At 48.9% G+C, this 26,512-nt stretch overlaps 1 protein-coding gene and 1 long non-coding RNA gene across 4 annotated transcripts in view; one reads left to right on the top strand and one right to left on the bottom strand.

Moving 5' to 3' along the window:
* The window catches only part of LOC109256530 (uncharacterized), a 128,832-nt gene extending 125,718 nt beyond the window's left edge, over window positions 1-3,114 (bottom strand). For 2 of the 3 annotated variants that reach the window (XR_008419316.1, XR_002075695.2), the window contains exon 1: window positions 3,006-3,108. This is a non-coding gene — a long non-coding RNA (uncharacterized LOC109256530). Of the gene's footprint in view, window positions 1-3,005 lie in introns of all 3 variants that reach the window. The other variant, XR_002075694.2, reaches the window with a different exon arrangement.
* Window positions 3,115-3,340: 226 nt separating this feature from the next.
* On the top strand, window positions 3,341-22,556 carry ZKSCAN2 (zinc finger with KRAB and SCAN domains 2). The gene is made up of 7 exons (XM_019431918.2): window positions 3,341-4,398; window positions 5,482-5,668; window positions 8,823-8,914; window positions 9,266-9,392; window positions 12,225-12,908; window positions 14,881-15,372; window positions 17,928-22,556. The coding sequence occupies exons 1-7, from the start codon at window positions 3,994-3,996 to the stop codon at window positions 18,848-18,850; spliced, it is 2,910 nt and encodes a 969-aa protein (XP_019287463.2). The 5' UTR covers window positions 3,341-3,993; the 3' UTR covers window positions 18,851-22,556.
* The last annotated feature ends 3,956 nt before the right edge of the window (window positions 22,557-26,512 follow it).

Genomic DNA, 26,512 nt, shown 5'->3' with positions numbered 1-26,512 from the left:
TGAACCAGTGGGAGAGGTGATTTTTAATTTGTAAAAAGGAAAACTATTTCCACTAGCTATGGCTTGGTTAATAAACCACAGTTGAAAATTCTGTGTCCAAAATAGGCACACCAATAGACATATTCAACCTCTTCACGAACACTTTTTGATTTTTAAAGAATGAATTAAATTTTCAGGGCATAAAAGAAGTGAGAAGTAACTAGCATTATTAGGATATTCTGTAGCTTGGATTTTTTTTAACTTAGCATAGGCCATAGATAGCACTTCTTGGAACTATTTCATGTATAGTTAATGTTTACTTTTGTGGTAACACTACATTAATCCCATTGACCAAAAGCAAGGTATGGCAGCTAGTGTGGCTGCTGGCCAAAGGGCTGGTGGATCAGCACCACGGACAGAGGAATAGCATGTGAAAGGTCGCTCAAAGGCAGCTTGTAGGACAGCTGTGATATCAGAAAGACTGGTGTGAATGTTTCTCTGGGGATCATTCAAAGACAGTGGCTTATTGTTAAAACTGGAGGGGAGAAGATGAGAATTAATTCCACTTTTTTATGTTTGAAAATTTCCATTAAAAATATCCACGTGTGTTACTGAGAGGCCACCAAAAAAAAGAAAGAAAAAATTACTCCTAAAGACCTTGGGATCCTACATGTAAGAGATAATGAACAATAAGCCCCAGTACCCTCTGTTCCAAGTGGAGTTTTGAGAAGGCTGGGCTGTAACTTTCCCATGCACATGAGATTCGTCTTGCGGAAGTCGGTGTGACGGAATAGGAAGTTCAGACGTCTATAGACGATCCGTTTCTTGAGGAGCAAGAGGTTTCAGGAGAGCAGTTTCTAAGAAATGAAACCTCTCATGCACTGTCCCTGATAAGAAGCAGCTGGGGGCCGCAGCCTAGGGTTGCAGGGAATGAGGCTGAGTGTAGGAGGTGGTTGTGAGATTGAGCCCAAGGTCCACACACTGAAGTTCTGGGTGGGCCCAAGGTCAATACACTAAAGTTCTAAGTCAAAACAAAAACAAAAACACTGTTTAAGTGTTAAATGGGCTAGATAAATAGAGGGAACCGAGATATAACGCCAAGCACATTAGGATGGAAAGGAGCTAAAATATGAAGAGGGTGGAGAGGTACAAAAGGAAGACTCACCTAAATTATTTGGGGGGGGGGCCACTAGGGACTTTTCATGCAGCAGCCATGTCAGAAGAAAATAAGAAGCCAATAGAGAGGCTGGTGGATAAAATAAGAGAATGAATGTAAGCACACTCATGGTAAGAACCATTCAGAGACTACGGACGGCAGATAACGTTGAGGGCCTACTATGTGTGAGGCACTGCTCTAAGTCCCCAGAGAACATGATTGAAAAAAAAAAATCCAGCTTTACTGAGCTAACCTTCTGGTAAGGGAGACAAATAAATGTATTTGCCGGGCGTGTGAATTCCGACTGGCTGTTTCATTTAGGCAGAAAATGTGGCCTCCAGTTTGCTGCAGTCCCCACCATTCCCTATTGTCTTGCACTCTGCCGACTTCACTCTTTTATGTCATCTGCCTGAGCTCTGCAGGCTTGTGAGTTTGTGACCCATGCTCTCCGACGCCCCTGGGCTGCTTGTGACGCTTGTCTCTCCTGAAAGCACCAAATGGCCCAACAAGCATATTAAAGACCCTATTCTTAGCTGAATCCATATCCTGGGTTGCCACTAGTCTCAAGTAACCTCGGGTGGTTAGATCACCTCATGGAGATCTCAATGTTCTCAACTGTCAAGTGGAGGCAATGGTATCTGCTTTATGGGATTGCTGTGAGGACTAGCCATTGCCCCATCAGCTCTCACTCCGTCTTTGGATCTCCTTCTTATCACTACGTCTTCAAAGAAACCTTCCCAGACGCCTGACGAGCGAGGTCAAATCCCTCTAATCTACACAGCACATTCCTCTTCTTGGTCCTGTTGCAGTCACAATCCTACTCTAGCTCGTGGAATCCGGGATTAACGCCTGCCCCTCCCAGCAGGCTGAAAGTGCAACAGTGACGAGGGCTGTTTTCACTCGCCACCTGTCATCACGTGTGGCCCAAAATAGATGCTCAAAAAGTACTAACGAGAAAGAAAGAAAGAAAGAAAAGTAAACTGTGCAAAGACAACCCCTTTGCACACATTGGTTGCCCGACAGATTCTCTCGGACCTTCCCTGTGACGTGGACGCTACTCCCAGCTTCTGGGCTGCTAGGATATGTAGGTCGAATTTTAACTAGATTTCCGCTGAAAAAGAAAAGTCACTAAGCTTTCTTTTCTAATAGGCTACCGACCCCTAAACAGGGATTTTTGTTTTGCCCGCTGATGTATGCCAAGTGCCTAAAACACTGCCCGGCACCTCATCAATAAAGGAACAGATGGATGGGCAGGCAGGCAACGCTCCGAGTTTCACAGAAGTTGGGAGGCGTCAACAGCTCCTTCTAGCACCACAGTGGCGGGTGGGGAGGAGGAGCGGGGACTCTGGGCCAGGACCGCCCCCCTTCCCCCCCCCCCCCCCCCCGTTCACGGTCAGCCACACCAGATTTTCCCAGAGCGTGCGACAGTAGGACCCCCAGACGACAGAGGTTCCCGCGCCACCCCTGGGGCCCTGATTGGAGCTGTTTAGATGGTCCCGCAGCGGGGGACAGACGGGGCGCCCCCGCAACACCCTTGGGGGACTTGAGAGGGTGCTCCCATAGCGAGGGACAAAAGGGGCGCCCCCGCGATACGCTTGGGGGCCTGAAGGGGGCTGCCCAGGTGCTCCCGCAGCGGTGGACAGAAAGGGCGCCCCCACGACACTCTTGGGGGCCTGGACAGGTTCGCCCGGACACTCCTGCAGGAGCGGTTGGCGCCCAAGCCCCCCGGCGAAGGTACCTGCAGAGCAACCCCAAACGCGTCCGATCCCACTGCCACAGACCCCTCCGCCAGGCAAAGGAGTCCCCCGTCTCTCTCCCTTTTCCGCCGCAGAAAGACCTTTGCACCCCCTCCCCAATAGTGTTCCTTCACCTCAGAGACGTCTCCCCGCCTCCCAGATCCACCGCTGAGGGACACCCCCCTTTTCCAGGCAGTTCCGCCGTCTCCCGCAAAATGCCTGCTCGGCCCCCGACTGTGTCCCTCCGCCCCCGGGCAGTTCCTCCGCGCCCCCCTCATTCCTGAAGTCCCTCAGCGGCGAGTCGCTACGCTGCGCGCTCTCGCGAGAGTCCACCACGCAGCCCTCTCCCCCAGCCCCTCGCCCGCGAGGTAGCCTCCCCGGACCCCGCGGCGCGCGGTCGCGGGCGGCGCATGCGTGGCCGCGGCTCCCAGCACCCCCCGCGCAGTCCGCGGGCGGAGCGGAGCAGGCCGTGCGCGCCGGGCCGACAGCCGCCCCCCGCGAAGCTTCGCTGGGTCCCCGCGGCTTCTCTCCCCTCAGGGGCGGAACCACCTCGCGGCCTTTCCTCGGCGTGCGGAGGTTTCCTGAGGACGGCCGGGACCGATTTGGGCCCGGAAGAGCCCGGCGCTGGCGTCGAACGCCGCCGGCCTCACCGGCTCCCGCAGCGGCCTGGGAGCGCCGCGGGGCTGAGCCTCGAACCCCGATCCCCGGGCCGGGCGGGGCCTGCACATCCGGCCCCACCCACCCGGGGTCTCGCCTCCGCAGAGCCCAGCCCCCTCCCGGCCCGGGCGGCCGCCCCCGCCCACCCTTGCTTCAGTTCCCCAGATTTTCTCCCAATCCCCTGCCCTGGGTCTTGGACACTGCACTAAAGAGATGCACCCCGGAAAACCCCATCTTCTTTGGAGGAGAGGCCGGGTTTGGGACCTTAGGGTACACATTCACCATTTCAAGCGCCTAGGATAGATTTGATTAATGAGCCTGGGGTACCCTGTTCCTGCTGACACTGCCGTTTTTCACGTCCCTACCCTCCCACACTTCCAAAATCATTAAGCAGGGAGCGTTCCGAGGATTGGGTTATTTGCGTCTACTTTGAGCTAGACGTGAGGTTGACCCCGGGGTTAGAGCATGGATGCATCCCTGGACCCTCAGATGGACGCACCCCTGGAGGTTGAGGGATGCTTAATAATGAAGGTAGAAAAGGACCCCGAGTGGGCATCGGAGCCCACTCTGGAAGGATCGGAGAGCTCTGAGTCTGAGACCTTTCGCAAATGCTTCAGGCAATTCTGTTACGAGGATGTGACTGGACCCCATGAAGCTTTCAGTAAACTCTGGGAACTTTGCTGCCGGTGGCTGAAGCCCGAAATGCGTTCCAAGGAGCAGATCCTTGAGCTGCTGGTGATTGAACAGTTTCTCACCATTTTGCCCGAGAAGATTCAGGCGTGGGCTCAGAAACAGTGTCCGGAAAGTGGAGAGGAGGCGGTGGCCCTGGTAATACATTTGGAGAAAGAGACTGGAAGACTAAGACAGCAGGTGAGAGAGGATTTTCCAAATTGTTTTTAGAACGAAGGGGATGGCTAAGGCAGGGGGGCCGGGGTGCCCTGCAGATAGGGCTTACTATGCAGGGATAAATGGTACTGAGAGACTTCTAAAGCGAATCAATTTGAAAGAGGACCAGAATTTCATATTAAACAGAAAAAAAAAAAAAAAAAAAAAAAAACCTTGGTTAAAATATTATTTTGCAAAGGAAGCTAAACATTATACATCTAAGTGTTTGTATAAATCTCTGGCATTATCGTTCCCCAAAAAATTATATAAGGGAACACCACGTTATGCTTTGCAGGGTTGGACTTTTGTAGTTTGATCCTAAAGAGGGCTATTTTTGCAATAACAACAACAACCAAAAAAAAAAAAAAGAAAGAGAGAGAAAAAAATGAAAGGAAAAAAGAAAGGACGGACTTCGTCAGTTATCCCAGGGCTCTCTCTAGTCCTTTAATATTTCAATGTGTGTTTTCCAAAGTGCCCTCAATGCCACCATCCTTGTCACTCTTGTCTAGCTTAACTGCCAGATCTTTGTTTGTCAGTGGCATTTCATGGTCTTCTAGTCATTTTCAAGAGCCTTTTCATTAACCTCATGAAATCCTGCAAGATTTGCAAGACTTGCAGTTTCACCTTGCACGGGATTTGCATTGTATAAAGACCTGCCTATCAGGCTGCTGTGTTGGTCAGGCATAGACACTACATGTGGAAATTAATTTTCTGTTTTCAGTTCACTAGTGAATTTATTTCTGTTCTGATAGCTTTCGCTTCTCCGTGAACCTAATAGATGGGAGAACTCCATATCTATGCTAATAACAAGGAGGCTCTGTATTTTACTCCTGCTAGATTTCCCCCCTCTGTATACTAATAAAGAGCACTCTCCTGCTCCCTTTCGCCTAGACTCCTGGACAGTACTGTTCACCCAATGCCCTTGGAGGCTCCATTGTGAATGGAGTGAAATTTTCGTTCCTTCTCACATCTTCTTTCCTTCTTTGATGTCTTCCTGGGGGAAATTTGGTCCTCTTCGGGCCCTGTTTTCCTCCCTCTTTCCATTATGGCATTGGTTTTATTTCCCAGGTTAGCAGTCCTGTGCACTCAGAGAAGCAGGTACCACTGGGAGCAGCATGGGAGGTAACGGACTTTCAGCCAGAGCAGGTGGAGACCCAACCCAGACTGGTGTCTCTGGAGGAAGCTGGAAGCCTCCGCTCAGGACGGGAGGAGCAGCTGAACTGGAAGAGAGAGCATCGGCCCTTACCCAAGAATGGTGAGAAGGACTCAGAGCATGCCCAGAGCAGAGACCATGGCAGATTTATTTTCTAGCCGTAACACTGTGACTGGTTCAGACTAGGATCCCCTCAGTACATATTTGAGAATAAATTAAATATTTGGGGAGCAAGACTTCATCAGCTTCAAGAGTTGGGAACACATGCAGCATAAGTAAAAGCCATCATAGGGATGGACTCTGGGAAAACTTGGCTTTCCCAGACTGGCCTCGAGGTCTTGCAGTGTAACTTAAGAATCTCCTTTCTGTAATCAGCTTGTGTTTTTCAGTCCTGCTGTGTGTATATGTGTATATGTTCTTGGCTGGCTATAAACAACTTTCAAAACTGTTTGGAAAGGGAAACAAGATATTTACTTTTTAAAAATTCCAGGGGCACTTGGGTGGCTCAGTCGGTTAAGCAAGCGTCTGACTTCCGCTCAGGTCATGATCTCACAGTCCGTGGGTTCGAGCCCCGCATTGGGCTCCGCTCTGACAGCTCGGAGCCTGGAGCCTGCTTCGGATTCTGTGTCTCCCTCTCTCTCTGCCTCTCCCCTGCTCACATTCTGTCTCTCTTGCTCTCAAAAATAAATAAACATAATTTTTTTTTTTAATTACAAGTAAGGCATCCCAGAAGTGGCATATGAGAGAGGTAAACAGTAAGATTTCATAGACAAGGGAACACAGGTTTCATAGCCACCCTGGGCATTAATAAGTCAAGTAGAAGGAAACTAAACACCCTGTCTTTCCCTGTCCACTGTAATCTCATCATCCCTGTAGTCTGGTATCAGGCCGAAAGAGAGGAATGGAAAGATCACTGAACCTACAGTAGGAGGCTTGGGTTTATATCTTCTTGTCTCTGCACCTGTCTCCATCTGTCCTTGGGCAAGTAATACGGAAGGGCGCATTAATGCATAGAGGTGAAGCGATTAGGCCTTAGAGGAAGACAACCCGACTCAAAACCTAGCTCTGCCATTCTTTATCTGTGTGGCCTTGGTCAGGTTACTAAGCTTCTCAAACTTTCCATTCTGTCATTTGTAAAAGGAAAATAATAAGGTGGTTAGTGTAGGTTAAATGAGGCAACGTAAACAGACCAGTACACAGTGGTGCTCAGTAAATGTCAGTTTCCTTTCTCCCGTAACAGCGCAATTATCTTTAAACTTCAAATCTGTCTGGCTTACACAGTCCCTCACCAAGTGGCAAGATTCACTACTGTGCACCCAACCTCCTTACCTTTCCTGAAATTCACATTGTGGTAGAATTCATTGCAAATATTAATATTTTCTGAATTTCAAAGTTCACATGGATTACATGTTCTGAGTTACTGTAGCTGATAAGCTACAGTAAATTTATGGTGTTTCTGGGTTTTGACAGCTCAGGGTGATAATTCACAAAGTGGAAAAGTGTGTTCTGGGTTCTGTCGAGGTGCTTACGAGGACAGTGACACTGTGGTCGTGCTACTCCCCCTGCTCGGGTGCACACTGCCTCTGTAATAGCTCGCTGCAGGGGCGCCTGGGTGGCTCAGTTAGTTAGGAGTCAGACTCTTGATTTCCACTCAGGTCATGATCTCACGGTTCGTGAGTTTGAGCCCTGCATCAGGCTCTGCGTTGACAGTGCAGAGCCTGCTTGGGGGTCTCTGTCTCCCTCTCTCTCTGCCCCTCCGCTGCTCACTCTCTCTCTAAATAAATAAGTAAACTTAAAAAAAATTTTTTTTTAATAGCTCACTGCAAAACAAACTCCGAACAATATTTGCTTTTCCCCCTTTTTTGGTAAAAGTGAAGATCCTTTTTTGGATTTCTTCCGGTTAGCAAAAAGAGGTACTGATGTGTGTCTTTTGTAAAAGTAAAGTGGCATGACATGAACTTTTGAAAAGCAAGGGATACCTGTACTGTGTTTCCAAAGAAGTGGTTCAGTTTGCTTCTTTAGAAAGTGGTGGAACAAGCTTTTGAGTTCTCGACCACAGTAAAATCCATTCCGGAAGTTTTCCCTACATAGTGAGTTGCAGAGTAGAAGTTAGACCACAGACTTTTGAGGGAGTGTATTGTGTGTTTGCCTGTCCAGGACTGTGTATCTATGTGTGCTAACTCGTTTAGCGTATTGAAGCATTGAATGACTTATACTAGAGATTGCAAACTGGTAACTCACATGCCAAGTCAGACTTCTTTTGTTTCACCTGCAATGTGTTTTTGGTTTGGGGGTTTTATGCATTTGTTTGCTTTTAGTTCTAAGGTTTAAGATTTTTTTTTAAATTTTTTTTAACGTTTATTTATTTTTGAGACAGAGAGAGAGCATGAACAGGGGAGGGGCAGAGAGAGAGGGAGACACAGAATCTGAAACAGGCTCCAGGCTCTGAGCTGTCAGCACAGAGCCCGACGCGGGGCTCGAACCCACGGACCATGGGATCATGACCTGAGCCGAAGTCGGACGCTTAACCGACCAAGCCGCCCAGGCACCCCTAAGATGTTTTAAAAATATTTATTTACTTTTGAGAGAGAGAGAGTACGCATGCACCCATGTGTGCAAGCCAGGGAGGGAGAGAGAGGGAGAGGGAGACAGAGGATCTGAAGCAGGGCTCAGACTCACAAACCATGAGATCATGACCTGAGCTGAAGTTGGACGCTTAACCAATTGAGCCTCCCAGGTTTAAGGTTTTTGAGATTTCATAGAAAAGTCCAGATTTCTGGCTTCTCCTGAAAAATATTAGAAGTTCTGACTATCACAGTGAAGCATCAACTGGGACTGGGCATTGGCCACACCTTTTCAGTGGTGTACGTGCTCTCCAGGTCCCCCATTCCTTACCTGGCCCCTTTCATAATCTGCTTTGCCTGCTAACTCCCTGAAAGCGTTTGCATCTGTGAGCCCTGCTTTAGGGTACCCCGGTTTCGGGCATTTGTTCTGAACTCACTGATGAAATGATCAATTTCTATTTACTGGGGTTTTTTTTTATTTTATATGTGTGTGTGTGTATATACATACATATATATATACGTATATGTGTGTATATATATGTGTGTGTGTGTATATATATACGTATATATATGTACGTATACACACACACACACACACACACACACGTTCATTTCTTAAAAAGAAGAAAAGAAGCTGCACGAATTAAAGGGCCGGAGCCCAGAACCCTAATTGTTTCTCTCTCTCCTTACAGCTCGGCCTTCTCCCTGGCTTCCTGTCCCTGCTACTGAATGGAACAACATAGGTCAGGAAAGAACAACCACACCACTACCTGTTGTGTCTCAGGTAAATTGTAGATCTTCTCTCTGCCTTCCTAGAGTATCCAGTCACAAGGACTTCCGTGCCTTCACTGCCCTCAAACTTCTACACCCCCTCAAAGAGACTCCCCCCGCACCTCCTACCCCCTACCCCTTTTGCAGAGAAGACCGGACCCAGCCTTCTGAGTAATGAGACTCCTTTCTGGATCATCTGTCTTATGACCCTTTATAACATCTGCTTCATCTGGCACATCATACACACTTGGTTCCCTGATTTTAATTCTCCCTTAGGGCCCTCCCTTCTGTGTTTCCTCCACGACCATTCACCCTTTAAAGACCCACGTGGTTATCTCGGTAGTCATTGCTGTTGTTGTTACAGGGGCCGGTGAAAGATGTCCGCGTGGCGAGAGGCTTTTCCTACAAAAAGAGCGTACATCAGATTCCCGTTCACAGAGACCTGTACCGGGATATTAGGAAAGAGAGTGCTGGGAACATGGTCTCCCTGGGTAAGGATTCTTTCCCTTTCCACATAAAAGATTTGGGGATTTTTTATATCTTTATTTCTACCAATAATACAATCATTAAAATGTCAACACTTAAAGGACCTCCATGCTGTCTAATCATTTCTGTGGCCTGGTTTACCAGACCTAGTCCTCTCTTGTCCATGCTGTCTTAACTCATTCATTCATTCCTCCCTTCCAGTTTAGAATATATGCATATTCTTCTAACTTAGGGGTGAAGACATTGGCAAGGGGTTTTATAGGACTGTCATATTTGTATTACTTAAATATAAGCTCACAGATACCACTGGACTAATAGTACCATAAAGTCACAAGGTCTTTGTAAGATTTGTTTTTGTTTAACTGTAGCAACCCAACACTTTGCACATAGTGGGACACACGGGTGGGTGCCCAGCAAATATTTGTTGGATGGATGGAAATCTTACAGATGAAAGGAAAAAAGTAATTTCAGTACAATTCAACACAATACAATTTCAATACCTTGGTAGTGTGTTGTGAGTTATTTGAATAGCACAAATTTACAGGCACAAGTAACCACTGAAGTGTCACTTTACAAGCAGACTTCTGAAGGATTATGTCACCTGCATTAGTAGTGGGGACAAGTACAGTTCATTTATACGTAAGCTGAAAGTCGAAGACTGCTTGTTAATAAAATTACAGGCCCGAAATGTGCACTGATCCACACTAGACACGTTATAGATATGTGTTAATAGGGTAGCAGCTATTTAAATTTGTACAATTAATTAAAATTAAATAAAAGTTTTAGTTCCTCAGGGGCAGTAGTCGCGGTTAGGACATTTGATAGCCGTGTTGGAAAGCACAGTTAGAGGTCACTGCTGTCATCACAGAAAGTTCCGTTGGACACGCTGCCTGTAGACACTGAAGTATAGAGACTATAAAGTGGACTATGTCAAACCGAATAAAAAAGATAACACCAACAGTTGTTTGTAATCAGAAGGCAACTAAGTCCTCTGAGAATGACCAACATAGGTTGCCACACCCTGGTGGCAAAGCGGTCTTCCCGTAGCAGCAGGCACCCAGCGTCCTGCTAGGGTTTCACGCAGGCCTTTCTCGGTGTGACCTTGGAGCGTGCATCCAGGCCTTGGAGGGTGCCGTGAGAGCCCTGAGTAAGGTGCCACTGGCGGGCTGGGGGTCATCCTCTGAGAATTCAGATTTAGCCAGCTGATCCTTGAACAAGATAGTTTGAACTCCATGGGTCCACTTCTATGGGGATTTTTTTTCGATAAATACCGTCCAGTATCTATCCAAAGTACTCACAGTTAACTTAGTTAATGTATTTTCCCTTCCTTAAGATTTTCTTAATAACCTTTTCTTTTCTCTGACTTACTTCATTATGGGAATACAGTACGTAATCTATATAACATACAGAATACATATTAATAGGCTGTTTATGATATCGGTAAGGCTTCCAGTCAACACTAAGCTATTAATAGTTAAGTTTTGGGGGAGTCAGAAGCTATACACAAATTTTTTTACTATGGGGCGTTGGTTCCCCCAGCCCCCACTTTGTTCAGGGTCAGTAGTGATTACATGTGGAAAGGCCCAGGCCTGGAGACAGCTGCCCCAATCTTTTATCATAGACTGTAAACGGATGACTCATAGGCTGAATCTAGCCTATACACACATTCTGGCCTTGCACAGAGTTTTAATTTAAAATTAGTTTGTAAATCTGGATTTCCTGTGTATCTTGAAAAATCAAATGTCAGGCACCCCGGGCCCACCTTCTCACATAGCAACAATCCGCCAGAGCTGAATCAAGGAGCTGGTGCTGAACTGCCACATTTCTCCCTCAGTTGCATTGCCTGCCTGGTCCTTATTGTGGATATTTGAGCTTTCATTATTCCTACACTTCCTATATCAAGTAAAAATAAAGAACTCCATCCCCGGGGTTCTTTCAGAAAGGATTTGCTGTGATGCTCCTTCCCTTGAGAATTCCGTGGAGTTTCTGTGTGTATTACCTAGAGGAAGAAAAGTGAATTTTATTACAATACCTATTGGGCATCGGATACTTCACAGGCGATCATTTATTTAATATTCCCAGCACTTCTGTGAATAGAGGCCATCATTCCCTAGGAAGCTGAAGCTCAGAGATTGCGAAAGTTCCCCTGGCCCAAGAGTAAAGCAGGTGATGGAGCCAGGGTTCACGTTTAAGACCCGTTACCCGTTGATCTCCATAGTGCTGTAATGCAACAGATTGTCGGTATGCTTCCCTGGCCTTCTGTCTCTTCCTATTAACCTTGTCAGATGTATCCACAAATTCTTGCCTTCTCGCCTGTCCTAGCCCCAGTGTGTGTGTGTGTGTGTGTGTGTGTGTGTGTGTGTGTGTGTGTGCGCGGGTTGGAGTGGGGGTATGTGGTGGGCAGATACGAACACGCTTTGTTTTATAAGTAACAAATACTGGTTAGGAGCAGACACTGAAACTAATACGACGTTAGACACTGAGAGGAAATCAAAGGTAATAAACTGTATGTGTCTTAACCTTAAAGACTTTCCCTTAAGAACTAGCTGGAGAAAGAGGTGGTGCATACGTGAGAAATAAAATGATAATGTCAGTTACTAGATGGTTGTGACAAAGAAGAGAGGGGTCAGAATAACTATATACTGCACCGTAAGTAGTAGCAATAACTGTACTGCACACTGTCATGGTTGAGGAAGTTTCTAAAAGAGAAGGGGGTTGGACAAGACCTTTCAAGGATAGGTGTGAACAGGCGTCCAGGACATCACGCTATGGCAGCAGATCAGGCTGTGCGGCTATGGCCTCCGTGTTCAGCATGGAATGTATTTCTCTCCCTGTAGGAAGTACCGTGTCCGTGTCTAACAAGATTGCCCGGTTGGAGCAAAGAAAGGAGCCATGGACCCTAGGTGTACACTCTTCTAACAAAAGGAGTATTCTCCGAAGCAACTACATCAAGGAAAAGCCGGTTCACGCGACTCAGATCCCCGCGCGCAGTGCGGGGCGAATGTGGGGCGAGCAGCAGCACTGGGGTTTGGAAGACGAGAAAATAGCAGGCGTGCACTGGAGCTATGAGGAGACGAAGACGTTCCTCGCGATTCTCAAGGAGTCTCGCTTTTATGAAACGCTGCAGGCTTGTCCCCGGAACAGCCAGGTGTACGGGGCCGTGGCCGAGTGGCTGCGCGAGTGCGGCTTCCTCCGGACGCCGGAGCAGTGCCGGACCAAGTTCAAAAGTCTCCAGAAGAGCTACCGGAAGGTGAGAAACGGCCACGTGCTGGAACCCTGTGCCTTCTTTGAGGACATGGACGCCCTGTTGAACCCCGCAGCCCATGCTTCAGCCGCTGATAAGCCAAAGGAGATTATCTCTCTCCCCAGACTAAAGAGAGTTGATGTCAATGCTAAAGAACAGACCAGTTTGTTGGAGGAGGAGGAAGCCGCAGAGGCATCCGATGGTGACGAGAGGGGTGTTGCGTTCATCCGGAAGTCTGAGATTCGAGGCGCCCCTGTCTTGTTCCAGAACCTGAGCGGTAAGGACTGTGCTCTTTGCTTCGGGTGTGAAAACGGATGATACGGGTTTGTGGTAGCAGGAGTAGACCAGAGGCAGCCAAACCCGGGGACCGCTGGCCTGCGCCTCTTGCCCCCCATCGCTGAAAGTACTCTGGGGTGGGGGGGCTGTTGCTGCAAAGGGCCGTTCTCGGGCTAGAGCGCAGCATGGATTTGCGTATTTGGAGCCTGTGGAAGGAAGATAGGTGGAGTCCAAGGGCTGTGAGGAATCCAGCATCTGAGCCTTATGTAAAGCAGCTAGCAGAATTGCAGTATAATAAGTCAAAGATACGGTGTTGCACTGTCTAGGATAAGTAGCATAAGAATGTATAACAAAAAAACGTGAAAAGTGGAATTGTAGAAAAAGGCAAGAAAGGAAAGAAGAAGGAACACAAAGTAGACGAGTCAAATGGAAAACACAGTAAAATGGTAAATGTAAATCCAAATACATCATTCGTTACAAACGTAAAAGACTAAGATGACCAGTCGTCTAAAAAAGCAATTAAATATAGCCTACAAGAGATACATGTGAAGACCAGAGGCCTTGAAATTAAAAGATAGAAAAAGATACACAACATACCATGTAAACGGAGGCTGGTGTTGAAATCTGGGGACTGGGAACATGCAGAACTAAAGTGGCAGTTAGTGACTGTGTGACAGTAAGCACATCATGTAAGAACTTGGAGCTTCAGTTTTCTCATCAGTAAACTGCGACTGAGGATTCCAGGGTTGTTAGTGTGAAATGAGATAATAGATAAAAAAAATCGATGATGGCATTCCGCAAATGTTAACTGCGGGGAGGCATTGCCTGGTGTCACTTTCCTCATGGAAAGTTTCTCCACTCCGCCTGTCGAAAAGGTGGTGAATTCTTAGGGTGGAAAGATAAATCCAGGAAGGAGAGCCGCCGGGGGCGGGGGGGGGGGGGTGTCCTCATGACCGCATCTGTTCAAGGGAGACAGCTCAGGAAAAGACGGGAAGATACATCGTACCCGTACAGGTGCTCAGCAGTCTGGAAATCCATAGACACGGGGGCGGGCCCAGACTCGGGAAAGCAGTGCCCGCCCTGGAGGAGGCCACCTGGTGAGACTGAGGACAGAAGTGACTTCATCTTACAAAACGCACAGAAAGCACAGTTTAACAAACTGTATTCAGACACGTCCTGAAAAGGTTTACTCTGCTGTAACAGCACAGCGTCTGCCTATCTTGCAGATCATTTCCTCTCTCCAAGTAGAGGACTCAGGGACATCAAAGACTACTCTGGACACAGTTGTACTCTTCAAGGAAGGCTGGCTAAAAACGTGTCCTGATCTGTTATTCTTAATCATTTAGAGAAGATAGCTGTATCCTCAGTTGACCGCCATAGCCATGGCAGATTTGGGGGACTGCGTTCTTACTCTGCCACGGAAACTTTGAGATCAGTTTATCAATTTCAATGTCGAAATCCCATTGGGATTTAGACCTTACAGATTCATTTGGGAATTGATGTCTGTACAGTTTGAGTCTTCCTATCCAGAAACGGAGTGTCTTTCCATTTTTTTTCTTCAACATTTTTTTTGGGGGGGGACAGAGAGAGACAGAGCATGAACGGGGGAGGGGCAGAGAGAGAGGGAGACCCAGAATCGGAAACAGGCTCCAGGCTCCGAGCCATCAGCCCAGAGCCTGACGTGGGGCTCGAACTCACGGACCGCGAGATCGTGACCTGGCTAAAGTCGGACACTTAACCGACTGCGCCACCCAGGCACCCCTTTCCATTTTTTTATAGTTCATTTATGTCTTTCAGTAAATTACAGATTTTTTTTTTTATATAGACCCTCTCCTTTATTTTGCACATCTTATTCCCAGGCATATCATAGTTCCTATTGCCACAGTGAAGGGGATTTGCTTTCTTTTACTCCTTATATTTAGAGGCTATAGACTCTTTTTCTTACCTCTTTGAACTTTATCCTTCCCTGGCAGGTGTGCACTGGGGCTACGAGGAAACCAAGACTTTTCTTGATATCCTGCGGGAGACTCGGTTCTACGAAGCCCTCCAAGCCTGTCATCGGAAGAGCAAGCTGTACGGGGCCGTGGCTGAACAACTCCGGGAGTGCGGCTTCCTCCGGACGCCGGAGCAGTGCCGGACCAAGTTCAAAAGCCTCCAGAAGAGCTACCGCAAAGTGAAAAACGGTCACGTGCTGGAGTCCTGTGCGTTCTACAAGGAGATGGACGCGCTGATCAACTCTCGGGCCGCTGCCCCTTCCGCCGACACTCCAGAGGAAGTCCCATCACCCTCAGGGCAGGAGAGAGAGGAGGTTGAGATGGAGTCCCAGGAACCCACAGGCTGGGAACCTGAGGAGACCTCACAGGAGGCAACGGGAGAAGATTCTGGCAGCGAGAGAACGAGTGAGGAGGAAATCGTACACGAGTCGGAATTCCAGGGGCCCCCGGGTCTACTGCAAAGCCCGAGCGGTAAGGACCATCAGGGGAAAGTGGGATTTACTGAGAAATCGGTAGCTCTGGCATTTTGCTTGTGAGTATGTATTCATTCCACAAATATTTGAGTGCCCTGTGTTACATGAGGAACAGGGGATATAGCAGCAAATAAAACACAGTCTCTTTTCTCATGGTGCTTCTATTCAGGGAAGGAGCTTACATTCTAGGGATTCAGTCTGTGGGATCTCAGCCTCAGTGTTGGTCTATACGGGCCCATGTTTCATCTCTCCTGAAAATCCTGTGCGGAAGAAGAACTTGGAATTACACATGACATATGTGGAACAAAAACTCAGAGCAAGTAGGCTGAAAACACAGACATCTCAGTTCTCTGTGATGTGCGTGAGGAAGAGGCTAGGCAGCGACAAAACGAGAGAGAGACTCTGTTCTGGTTCTCAGCCCCGCAGCCCCACCTGCGTGTTTCCCTGCTGACTGCTGGTACCCTCGCAGGCGTCTACCTCTGCAGCGGCCCAGACCTAAAATTTTCAAAACTAAGTCACCGTCTTTCTTCCCACACCTTGGGTCTTTCCTGTGTCCTCTCACATCCAGCCTGAACACATTAGAGATGTTTCTGATGCTTTCTCCCTCATATACATCGAAGCAGATAACACTTTTTTGTGAACGGTTCTGGAACTTCTGTCCCCTCTTTAGTCAGCACAGCCACTGCCCTGGTTCAGCCTTTTTCTTCTGTCTGTGGCCTAGACTTTTGTAAAAGTCTCCAAACCAGGTTCCCCCATCAGTCTTGTGTTAAGTTCCACAGCCATCCTCAGTCTGAGCTCCTCTTTCTGCGCTTACCTGTTACCATCTTCCTTCCAGCACTCTATGCTTATTCAAAACAAACGCTAGAGAAGGAACATACGTATGTTTTCTGCTAGTGTTTACGTGGGAAATTGTAGTTTGAAGGCTGAAACCATTAAGCGCAACATGACCCTGGTTTCGATTACTGGAAACAGAGTCCTTTGGTGCCATCCCTCATGAATCTCATTTTTTAAATCGAGCTACAGACCTGTCCATGAATTGTCAGATTCTGTCAGAGCCAATCGTGAGGCTATGACTTCCTCCAAACCCCAGGATGATGTTGGACCCAGTGAGGTTGCTTCAGAAGAACTGCAGAATGAAAGAAGATGATGGCATGGTTAGGGCTTTCCCTTAATGGACCAACTGATGGATGCCCTCCTCTCCCCAACCCATGCCACAGCCACCAAACTTGGGAGGGAGGGATATCTGCAGTTTTAACTCTGTGCTTGAAAGGAGAGGGGTGCGTGCAAGGAGAGGGGTGCGTGCAGGGAGAGGGGTGTGTGCAGGGAGAGGCGTGTTGAAACTGGCAAGTAGAAACAAGGCAGCACAGCAAAGTGCTGAGGAACGAGGGTTTGGGGGTAAGACAAACCTGGATGGAATAATATGATGTCTGGAATTTGATTCAAAATAATCTGGGTAGGGGCACCAGGGTGGCTCAGTCAGCTGAGTGTCCGGCTCTTGATTTCAGCTCAGGTCATGATCCCAGGGTTGTGGGATTGAGCCCTGCGTTGGGCTCTGCACTGACAGCACAGAGCCTGCTTGGGATTCTCTCTCCCTCTGCCCTTCTTCCCTGCTCACGCATGCACATGCTCTCCCTCTCTTTCCCTCCCTCTCTTTAAAAAAAAAAAATAATAATAATAATAATGACCTGGGTAGAGGGAGCAGGAAGCAGGTGGGAATAGAGGTGAAATTAGATTGACCAGAAGTAGGTCATTGTCAAAGCCAGGTGAGTGGTTTGTGGAGGTTCATGTTACATACCGTAGTCTCTACTTTGCTACATGTTTGAATTTTCCATAATAAAAAGTTAATACAGAACCACATAGTTAATAAGTGACCAGGATGCAATCTGAACCAGGGCTGTGTGATTCCAAAGCCTGTGTCTTTCCACCACCTCACTCTGTCTGTCGAGCAGACTTCCTGGAAAGCTGGCATCCAGGATGCACCTTGCAGTGTGTATGGGGCGTGGGTGAAAGCGTGAGGGAAGGTAATTCCACTTTGGGGAAGGGGATGGGGAGAATTAAGATTTGAGCCCGTGTGGCCCGTGTGCGAGACAGCCAGAGAAAAGCAGTGACAAAGACCATTTGGGGAGGAGAAAGAAACGTGATCAGATATTGATACACTTGGAGGTCCATTGAGGAACCTGGGCACTGGACTCTGCTCTGAACACTAGTGCCACACGGGGTGTGTGAGCGCAGATGTGAAATTTTGAAAGCAGGGTGGGAGGGAGTGGAACTTGGGGAGAAAGCTGAGCTGGTCCCGTGTGACTCAGGACATGGATGGGGAATAACAGTTTGCTTTGGAAAACATTTCTGGAAGCCTCCTTTGTACGAGGTGTTGCTGGCTATGGGTGGAACAGAGTGCACATAAGGCGTAATGAATCAGAGGAGGGTAACAGGGCTTAAGAGGCCCGAGGACAATACAGGGATCCTAACAAAGCCTCGTAGGCCGTGTTGCTTATGTTAATATGGGACCGCTCGGAAATCTTTCTCATCTTTCGTTTCTTTCTTCCTTTCCAGATTTTGAAATTGGACGTAGTATCAAGGAGGATGCAACACAGGTAATCTACAAGGACACGGAACAGCATCGGGCACTGATAGAAAAGTCTAAGAGGGTTGTTTCCCAGAACGCTGATCCAGGTAAATACCGGAAAAGGGAATGCATCTCAGGAAGACAGTGGGAAAGCCTTCAAGCGGTCAGGCAGGGAAAGCTGATGTCTCAGCCCCGAGATTCAGGGAGAGCCGCAGCGCATCCGAGGCCTTTGGTGGGGAGGAGACCCTACCGGCTTCTCAAATACGGAGACGGCTTCGGGAGGAATGCTCGTCTGATGTGCCGGGTCACCCACCAGAAGGAAAACCCTTACCAGTGCGGTGTCTGCGGGAAGTGCTTCGGCAGAAGCAGGAGCCTAATCAGACACCAAAGAATCCACACGGGAGAAAAGCCGTTCAAGTGTCTTGACTGTGGGAAAAGCTTTAACGACTCCTCCAACTTTGGTGCCCACCAGAGAATCCACACGGGGGAGAAACCCTACAGGTGCGGAGAGTGTGGAAAGTGCTTCAGTCAGAGCTCCAGCCTCATCATCCACCAGAGGACGCACACGGGAGAGAAGCCTTATCAGTGCGGGGAGTGCGGGAAGAGCTTCACCAACAGCTCCCATTTCAGCGCCCACCGCAGGGTGCACACTGGCGAGAACCCCTACAAATGTGCGGACTGTGAAAAAAGCTTCAATAACTGTACGAGGTTTCGCGAGCACCGGAGGATACACACCGGAGAGAAGCCCTACGGCTGTGCCCAGTGTGGCAAACGTTTCAGTAAGAGCTCTGTCCTCGCCAAGCATCGGGAGGTTCATTCCAGAGAGAAGCTTCTGCCACACCCACCGCCCGCCTGTGCCCTGGAGAGCCCGCCTAAGGGAAAGACTGATGACTTCAGGAAAACGTTTTGACGTTGATGTCTCCTCCTCCTAACGTGCCCCTTTAGTCGTTTCATCCCATCTCATCCTCGGAAGCGATCTTTTCTTAGCTCGGGAGGGTGATTCCCGAGGCCAGCTTGACAATATAAATAAACCAAGGGCCTGCCTCGCGTCCTCACCTCTGCCTCTGACTTGAGCTATCCGTTCCTCTCCTTCTGTGCGTCTCAACGTCTCCCTTGGCCAAGTGGGGAGGACATCTGTCAGGGTTCAGAACGGCGGCCCCTTCGGCATGTCAAGGCCTCTGCTGCGGGACTGCCGAGTCCAGCAACATTCAAGGTCCCTCCGCGCTGTGAAAGTTGTTTTCGAGCGGACCCGACCTGCCGAAGGTTTCCCGTTGTCCACCGCGTGGGATCCTGGATGCAACTTGATCCCAGATTTCTTTTGGGGGTAGAACTTTCAGGAGTCTGATCAGGATGACATCGCATGCATCTTGGTTTTGAAGGCAGTCGTTAAGGAGATTGAGCCCCCTTCAGAAGTCTGTTGCAATTGTGCCCTTTTGGTGGCCGATTGACCCACAGAGCGAGGGTGGAGGTTCTGCCACTGAAACCACGTTACTGCCCCCTCACCCTCCGTGGAGACAAGAGGCAACCCACCACCCACCAGGCTGACCTTTTCTGCACCTGAAGACTGAACCCCTCTGCCCCTGGCTGCGGTTTCTCCAGCCTCTACGAAATTATCCGGTTCCTTTTACCGTTTCTCGTAAGTCCCACACTTACCTCTTAGTTGTTCCGGGTGCTCTTATCTGACTCTCCTGAACTACCGGGCCCTCTCCAGATTGAACAGGATGCATGCCTGTGGTGTGTGGCATTAACAGAAAGTAGAATCTTCATTCAGACACGTTCTGCCCTCCACCTGCTCTGGGTCTTACCTAGAACGTGACTGGCATGTTGGCACATTCTATGCCTCCCAACCCCACGGCTTAGTATGACATTACATAATAATCGTTTTCTAAAACTTTAAGAGGTTAGGGAGGAAGTGAGGTAGAAACCGGAAACATTCTCTAACAGCAGTCAGACCCCTTGGGCCTGCTGTAGATCAGATCCCCACCTCATTCAGAGCACCACCTCCAGGCTGTTTGTTAAATACACCCTCCGTCTCTGAGGCTTCTAGTCCCTGTTCCTAGGGTCGTCAACCTAACTGTAGAGCCCGGAGTAATTTATATACTCTGTAGCTTACTGAGTGAAAAGTGGAAAGATGTGCAGAAACTTCCAATCCAGAACACTGTTGTTTTCCTCGTTTACCTGTAGGTCTGAGAAATCTCTTCAATAACCCCCTCACACTAGCCCAACGAGTATTGAAGGAAAAGTCAAAATGGGGAGGTGGGGGTGGGAAGGGAGGTAATTAATTCATTCCTGGAAGTTACAGGTGAAACCAGGGAACCTGGTCATCCTAGGCTGGTTCCTCCAGGACGAGACCAGTGACATTTATACTCTTAGTACATAGGCAGCCTGGGGCAGCTTTGGCTTAGGGAAGGGAAGTCCTGACTTTAGTGGAAGGACAGCCAGAGTCAGGGCTGTGCAGAGATGATACTTTTGATCTTACCTCCTCTCCCGTGTCAGGTGTCCTCTTACTTGGAGACATCTGGAGATCATGTTTTTCCTTCGGGGACATTTGAATCTTTCCAAGCCTGTTCAGCAGAATACCAAGGAGGGTGGGCGGTGTAGAAAGACGTCGAGTTCGTGGTGCCAGAATAGGGTGTGGCCTGCCGGAAGGCAGGTGACTCAGGTACGCATCGACAGATGTTTCTGATTTACGTTGGTTGGAGATGTTACGATTGTTCACACCTCAGTAGGTTGACTTCCTGCGTGTGGTCCGAGTTATAGACTTTTAATGGTGAGTGCAGTGTCTTGTCGGTATTGTGCCTAGCACAGTAAGACGCGTGCGTGCCCATGGGCGTGTGCTGATAGTGCGTAGATGCTCTGGAATCCCAGTGCTAGAGAAGATGCACATTGATAGGAATCACCACTTAGCGACGTGTACACAGGACTGGTAACTATATTGAAGCATGATTCAGGAAAGTAGATGATTTATTCACACGTATTTATTAAGTACTGCTATGTGTAAGGCCGTCTCCCAGGCACAGTGAGGGATGCGAAAGCGGAAGAAGACACGGTGCCCATGCCCCGGGAACCTGCAGTCGGACAGAGGAAGTGTCGCGGCAAAAGGTCATTAGTGCCAGTTACCTTCGTGTCACTTGCCGAAGGTCGGTGACTCGGCTGTGAGAAAATCACTTTCACCTGCAAAAGAGTTTTTCCGAATTGCCCCAAATTGCGTCTGTACCTGCGCCTCTCAGACGTGCCCGGCGGCGGGAAGGGTGCAGCATTCATTCCATCTCGAGCGGAACACGCCGGTCCTGTGGAAGTCTCGTACGTCTGGGGTCGCACAGAGGTGGAACCGGGGTTCCCCTACCCGTATTCCTGATGGTAAATGGGCTGTTTGGACATGGGTTAAACTGACTTCCTGAACTCTGTCTCTGTTCTGAGGAAATAGAAGGTCCCACCCACCATCTTAGGCCAAGACATCTTGCATTCTGTCTTTTTCCAACTGGAGCATGAAAGTCAAAATGAGTAGTGATGTGTCTTGTATATCACATTACATTGCCTTTATGAAGATCCATAGGAAAAGGTTTTTTTCTGGGTCTCGGTACCAGGGAAAGCTCTGATCCTAAGCAGGAAAAAAAAAAAAAATTACAAACACTGTGATTTTTATAACTTCTTCCTTTTCTCTCTCTGTTCCGGCTGCTGGAAAGCTCAACAAAACGTACAGGCCACCTCAGCCAACTACCTAAAACCCGTATTTGTTTGACCCTACTGTGTTTCTTTAAAAATTATGCCCAGTCCTATTTTTTTAGAGTAGTTTGAATTAGTAGACATTTTATTCTCTGACATCTTATCCAAGGCACTTTGGAAACTGGCTTGTATTCCCTGCCTACACTTGCTTTGTTACCCCCACAAAGACCTTCAGTTCCTACTGGTGATTTTATTACCCATATGCCCTAATTTATTCATAAACCTTCTTTGAAGAGGGAAACTTCACACATACGCTTAAGCCCCTCAGGGCCACCTGCCCCAGGCGACTGAGCATTAGACCAGAAACCAAAAGGGACACGTTTTAGTCTTGTCGCTATCACTGAGTGTCGTGTGACACATCTCTGCCTCTCTGGCCCGTGTTCCTTATCTGGAGACACGTTGAACTTCATCTGCAAGACTGCTCTGGCTCTAATGTTTAGTGAGATGACGGGGCACAGTGTGGATGAGGAAGAGGTCATAAGGCCAGGTGCCCAGCCTGGCCCGCCACGGCGTGCGACGTGCAGGCCACACGGAACCGCTGCGTGCTTTGGGAAGAGGGGTGCCGGGAGCCCGCGCGGTGCGGAGAAAGGCCAGGTCACTCGTGTCCACCAGCAGGCAGCCCCCGCGGCTCCCCGCCTCGGTAGCCAGTGGCAGGTGGCTGCGGTGATGGAAGCGGTGTGGGAGGTCTGGCGGCCGGGCCGGGCCGGACTGGGCTGTGACGAGTGGGGGCAGTCCCCAAAGCAAGGAGTGCCGGCCGCCCGTGCAGCTGTTCGCTCGGCCGCCGAGGGCGTTCCACCTGTCAGCGTGCGTCTCTTCGTTGTTCTGTATCCGCGTTCGCTTAGCTGTCTTCTTGAAAACTTGTCTGTGAAATAAATGTCTAAAATAAATGACTCCCGTTGGTTTTTGCCATCATTTGAAGGAGGCGTTCTATTAAGGGAAAAGAGAACTTACAGGGGTGATAAAAGCAGGTCCCAGTGGCTGTGTCAAGAGAGTTTCGGAGTGACTGCAGCTCCCTGCTCTCCCTGCCCTGAGGGGCCGAGGGGCTTGCGAGGCCACCGCCGTTGGCTGTCACGGTCAGAGAAGTCCCAAGGAATGGCTCTGGTTCCAGGGTGGAGTTTGCCCTGGAGGCCCCCACGCACGGCCTCTCCTGGCGGCCTGAACAAGTATGGACGATCTCCCCAGAGACACAGGGCGGCTTTAGATTTACCGTTTTCCCTGGAAGAGTTCCAGCGGCCTCCGTCTGCCCTTCTTGCGGCAACAATTTCAACTCCACGGTCATAGAGTCAGTGTAGACACTTTGCCGCTGGGCGAGGACGTGTTTCTAACTAAAGTCGCAGGCACTGCGAGAAGAGTCCCAGGGTTCGGGAGCCATCCACCCGAACGTGAGGTGGACCGCAGGTGCCTCTGCCCTGTGCTGGACTGCTGGTGCCCGGTGTCCTCGCGAGTTACAACTGCCGAGTCAGGGTCTAAGCATCCCTGGAAATTTTCCGTGTTTTCCTTGAGTAAATGGGCACAACCCTTTGGGAGGAAGTGAAGACGATGGCGTCATCCTCTGGCCTCCGTTCCCTCACAGACATTGAGGTCTGTGAACAGACCCAGGTCTGGGAATGACACGAGAGACTTTAGAGCTCTAAGGGGAAAGACAATTCTGTAAGGGCTACACATCTGCAATTTCTAGAAACGGTTAAATCAACTAGACTTGAAGGGAGGTGAATGAACGTTTTTGTGTTTAAGGACTAAAAGGAACATAGCTGGGGGCCGGGGAGTGGGAGGAACGGGCTTCCAACGATGGAATGAGTACGTCACGGGATGAAGGGCCAGGGAACGTTGTCAATGTAATAGCGTTGTATGGTGACAGGTGGCAGTGTGAATACGCTTGTGAGCACAGCATAAGGACGCAGTTGCCCAGTCACTGTCGTACCCTTGAAACTAATATAACACTGTGTCAACTATACTTCAATTAAAAAAAAAAAAGGTCTACAGCTAGTCACACACACACACACACACACACACACACACACCGCCCAAACTTCACAATGAGTCCGAGGACACGAAGGGAAACCGTGGCTTTGGGTTGCACGAGAGGTGGATACCGAGACCCACCTGGACATGGTGGCACTTGAGAATGGAGGAAGGGGGACGAGATCCGAAAGCCCACAGCCTTCAGGCGTAAGGTGCTTGGATACCTGAGCACAGGGCCCGCGGGTCATGCTGGCGTGTTTGACATGGAAGGTGTGGAAGTGGCAGTAAGGGATCCCTCTCCCGAGAAGCTACCCTGGCCCGGACAAGCGCGACTGGGCACGCGCCACGTCCGAGGACCAGCCCCAACAGCAGCACCACGTGGCAGAGAGACACGGGCAGCACCGCAGGCACGAAGACAGACGCTTGGCAGGAGGGTGGGAGACCGGCATTCTGCTCTTCGGGGCTGCCGCAACTCCCAGGGTTCTTGGACAGGCTGACGACGGAGAGTTGCAGAAGAGACTCTTAAGTAGAACAAACTGAGGGCTGCTGGAGGGGAGGCGGGATGGACATAAAGGAGGGCACTTGCTGGGATGAGCGCTGGGTGTTACATGTAAGTGATGAATCACCGGGTTCTGCTCCTGAAACCGTTGTTACACTATATGTTACCTAACTTGGATTTAAATACATAAGTTAAAAAAAAAAAAAAAAAAAAAAAAAGGACACTTGGTTCAGCATCCGATTTCGGCTCAGGTCATGATCTCACAGTTCGTGGGTTCAAGCCCTGCATCAGGCTCTGTGCTGACAGCTCAGAGCCTGGAGCCTGCTTCACATTCTGTGTCTCCTCCCTCTCTCTCTGCCCCTCCCCTGCTCATGCTCTGTCTCTCTCTGTCTCAAAAATAAATAAAACATTTAAAAAAAAATTTTTTTTTAAGAAAGAAAACTAGACTGTGTGTCCCAAATCCTGGATTCTATTGAGCTCTGCCGTTAGATCGCTCTGTGATTTAGTCAAATTATTCAGCTGCGCCGGGTTTTGGGGTCAGGCAGCCGTGAGTGGTTCCCAACTTCTCCCCCTTTGAGAGGCCCAAAGAAGGTAGGTGAAAAAATAGACATGTGCGAAGGTCATTTAGAAGCTCCTTTCTAGACCTCCGCCCCTCACCATGACTCTGGTACCTGCAAAGTCAGAGCCTTTGATTACATCACACCACGTACCACGAGCTGACACGTCTTCCGTTTCGCCTGTACTGGGCATCGTGCGAACGCTCTACAAACGTCAGGTTATCCTCCCACGCATTCCGTGGCCCTGCCTCCGCTGTACAGAAAAAGCAGCGGAGAGACGTGAAGTCGCCTTTCTCAAGCTTACGCAGCAAAGACGTGAACAGTCTTAAGATTTAAGCTCGGATCTTGCTCAGAATCCAAACTCGTAGCCACCGCATTTTACCGTCATGGAGTTTCCAGCTCTGACCTCCCCCGTTTCCAGTTCCTCCTTGTTCTGAGAAGACGAGAGGTGGGGTGGGGATGATCTGGGTCAAATTTGGATTCTACTTTGGAGGGTCTGAATGACTTTTGAGAGTCATTGGGATCAGCCTGCCTGTGCCATTCTTGTATTTATTTTTTATTTTTATTTATTTGTTTACTTATTTTTGCCTTTGGAGAGGTGATTTATTGCAGTAGATTCCCAGAACATTAGGACTTGGAAAGGACTTGGAGAACTTAATATTACTGTCCTCATTTAAGAATAAAAAAAGAAAAAATTGACAAAATTTAAGAAATTTTCCTTGGTCACAGGTCTAGAAAGTGGAAAAACTAGGTCCTAAATTTAGGGTCTTTTGACCGTAATATAATTTTTTTAAGTTTATTTATTTTGAGAGAGACAGCACGCGAGAGGGGGAGAGGGGCAGAGAGGGAGAGAGAGAGAGAGAGAACCCCAAGCAGGCTCCGTGCTGCCAGCACAGAGCCCTGTGTGGGGCTCCAACTCACAAAGCTCCTGCCTTGAGCTGAAACCAAGAGTCACGCTCAACCAACAGAGCCACACAGGCTCTCCATAATTTTTTATTATACTACACTAGTTATAATATGTTGAAATTTTTTTAAATGTATTTATTTTTGAGAGAGAGAGAGAGAAAGAGACAGAGCACAAGTGGGGGAGAGGCAGAGAGAGAGGGAGACACAGAATCCAAAGCAGGCTCCAGGCTCTGAGCTGTCACCGCAGAGCCCGACGCGAGGCCCGAACTCACAAACCGTGAGATCATGACCTGAGCCGCAGTCGGACGCCTCACTGAGCCACCCAGGTGCCCCAGCTGTGCAGAAGCTTTCTATCTTGATAAGGTCCCAATAGTTCGTTTCTGCTTTTGTTTCCCATGCCTCCAGAGACGTGTTGAGTAAAAAGTTGCTGTGGCCAAGATCAAAAAGGTTTTTGCCTGCTTTCTCCTCGAGGATTTTGATGGCTTCCTGTCTTACATTTAGGTCTTTCATCCATGTTGAGTTTATTTTGGTGTCTGGTGAAAGAAAGTGGTCCAGGTTCATTCTTCTGCGTGTCACCGTCCAGTTTTCCCAGCCCCACTTGCTGAAGAGACTGTCTTTATTCCATCGGCTATCCTTTCCTGCTTCGTCAAAGACGAGTTGGCCATCTGTCCGTGGGTCCATTTCTGGGTTCTCTATTCTGTGCCATTGATCTGAGTGGCTGTTCTTGTGCCATAGCCTGTGACATACTTGCCAGCAAACAATGTGGCGATGCAAAGACGAATTAGCAACAACCTTCCTCTTGAGAGCTTATGGTCCAGAAATTGTCATGAAAGACCAGGACTCGAAGTCCAGTTGCAAGTAAGCAGTGAGAAGGTACAGTGCGTGAAGTTGCAAGTAAGCAGTGAGAAGGTACAGTTCCTGC

Source organism: Panthera pardus, unplaced genomic scaffold, assembly GCF_024362965.1.
Source record: "Panthera pardus isolate Hobbes unplaced genomic scaffold, ASM2436296v1 HiC_scaffold_5, whole genome shotgun sequence".
Taxonomy (NCBI): domain Eukaryota; kingdom Metazoa; phylum Chordata; class Mammalia; order Carnivora; family Felidae; genus Panthera; species Panthera pardus.
The sequence above is the reverse complement of the archived record's forward strand: the minus strand, read 5'-3'. Positions and strand labels throughout refer to the sequence as shown.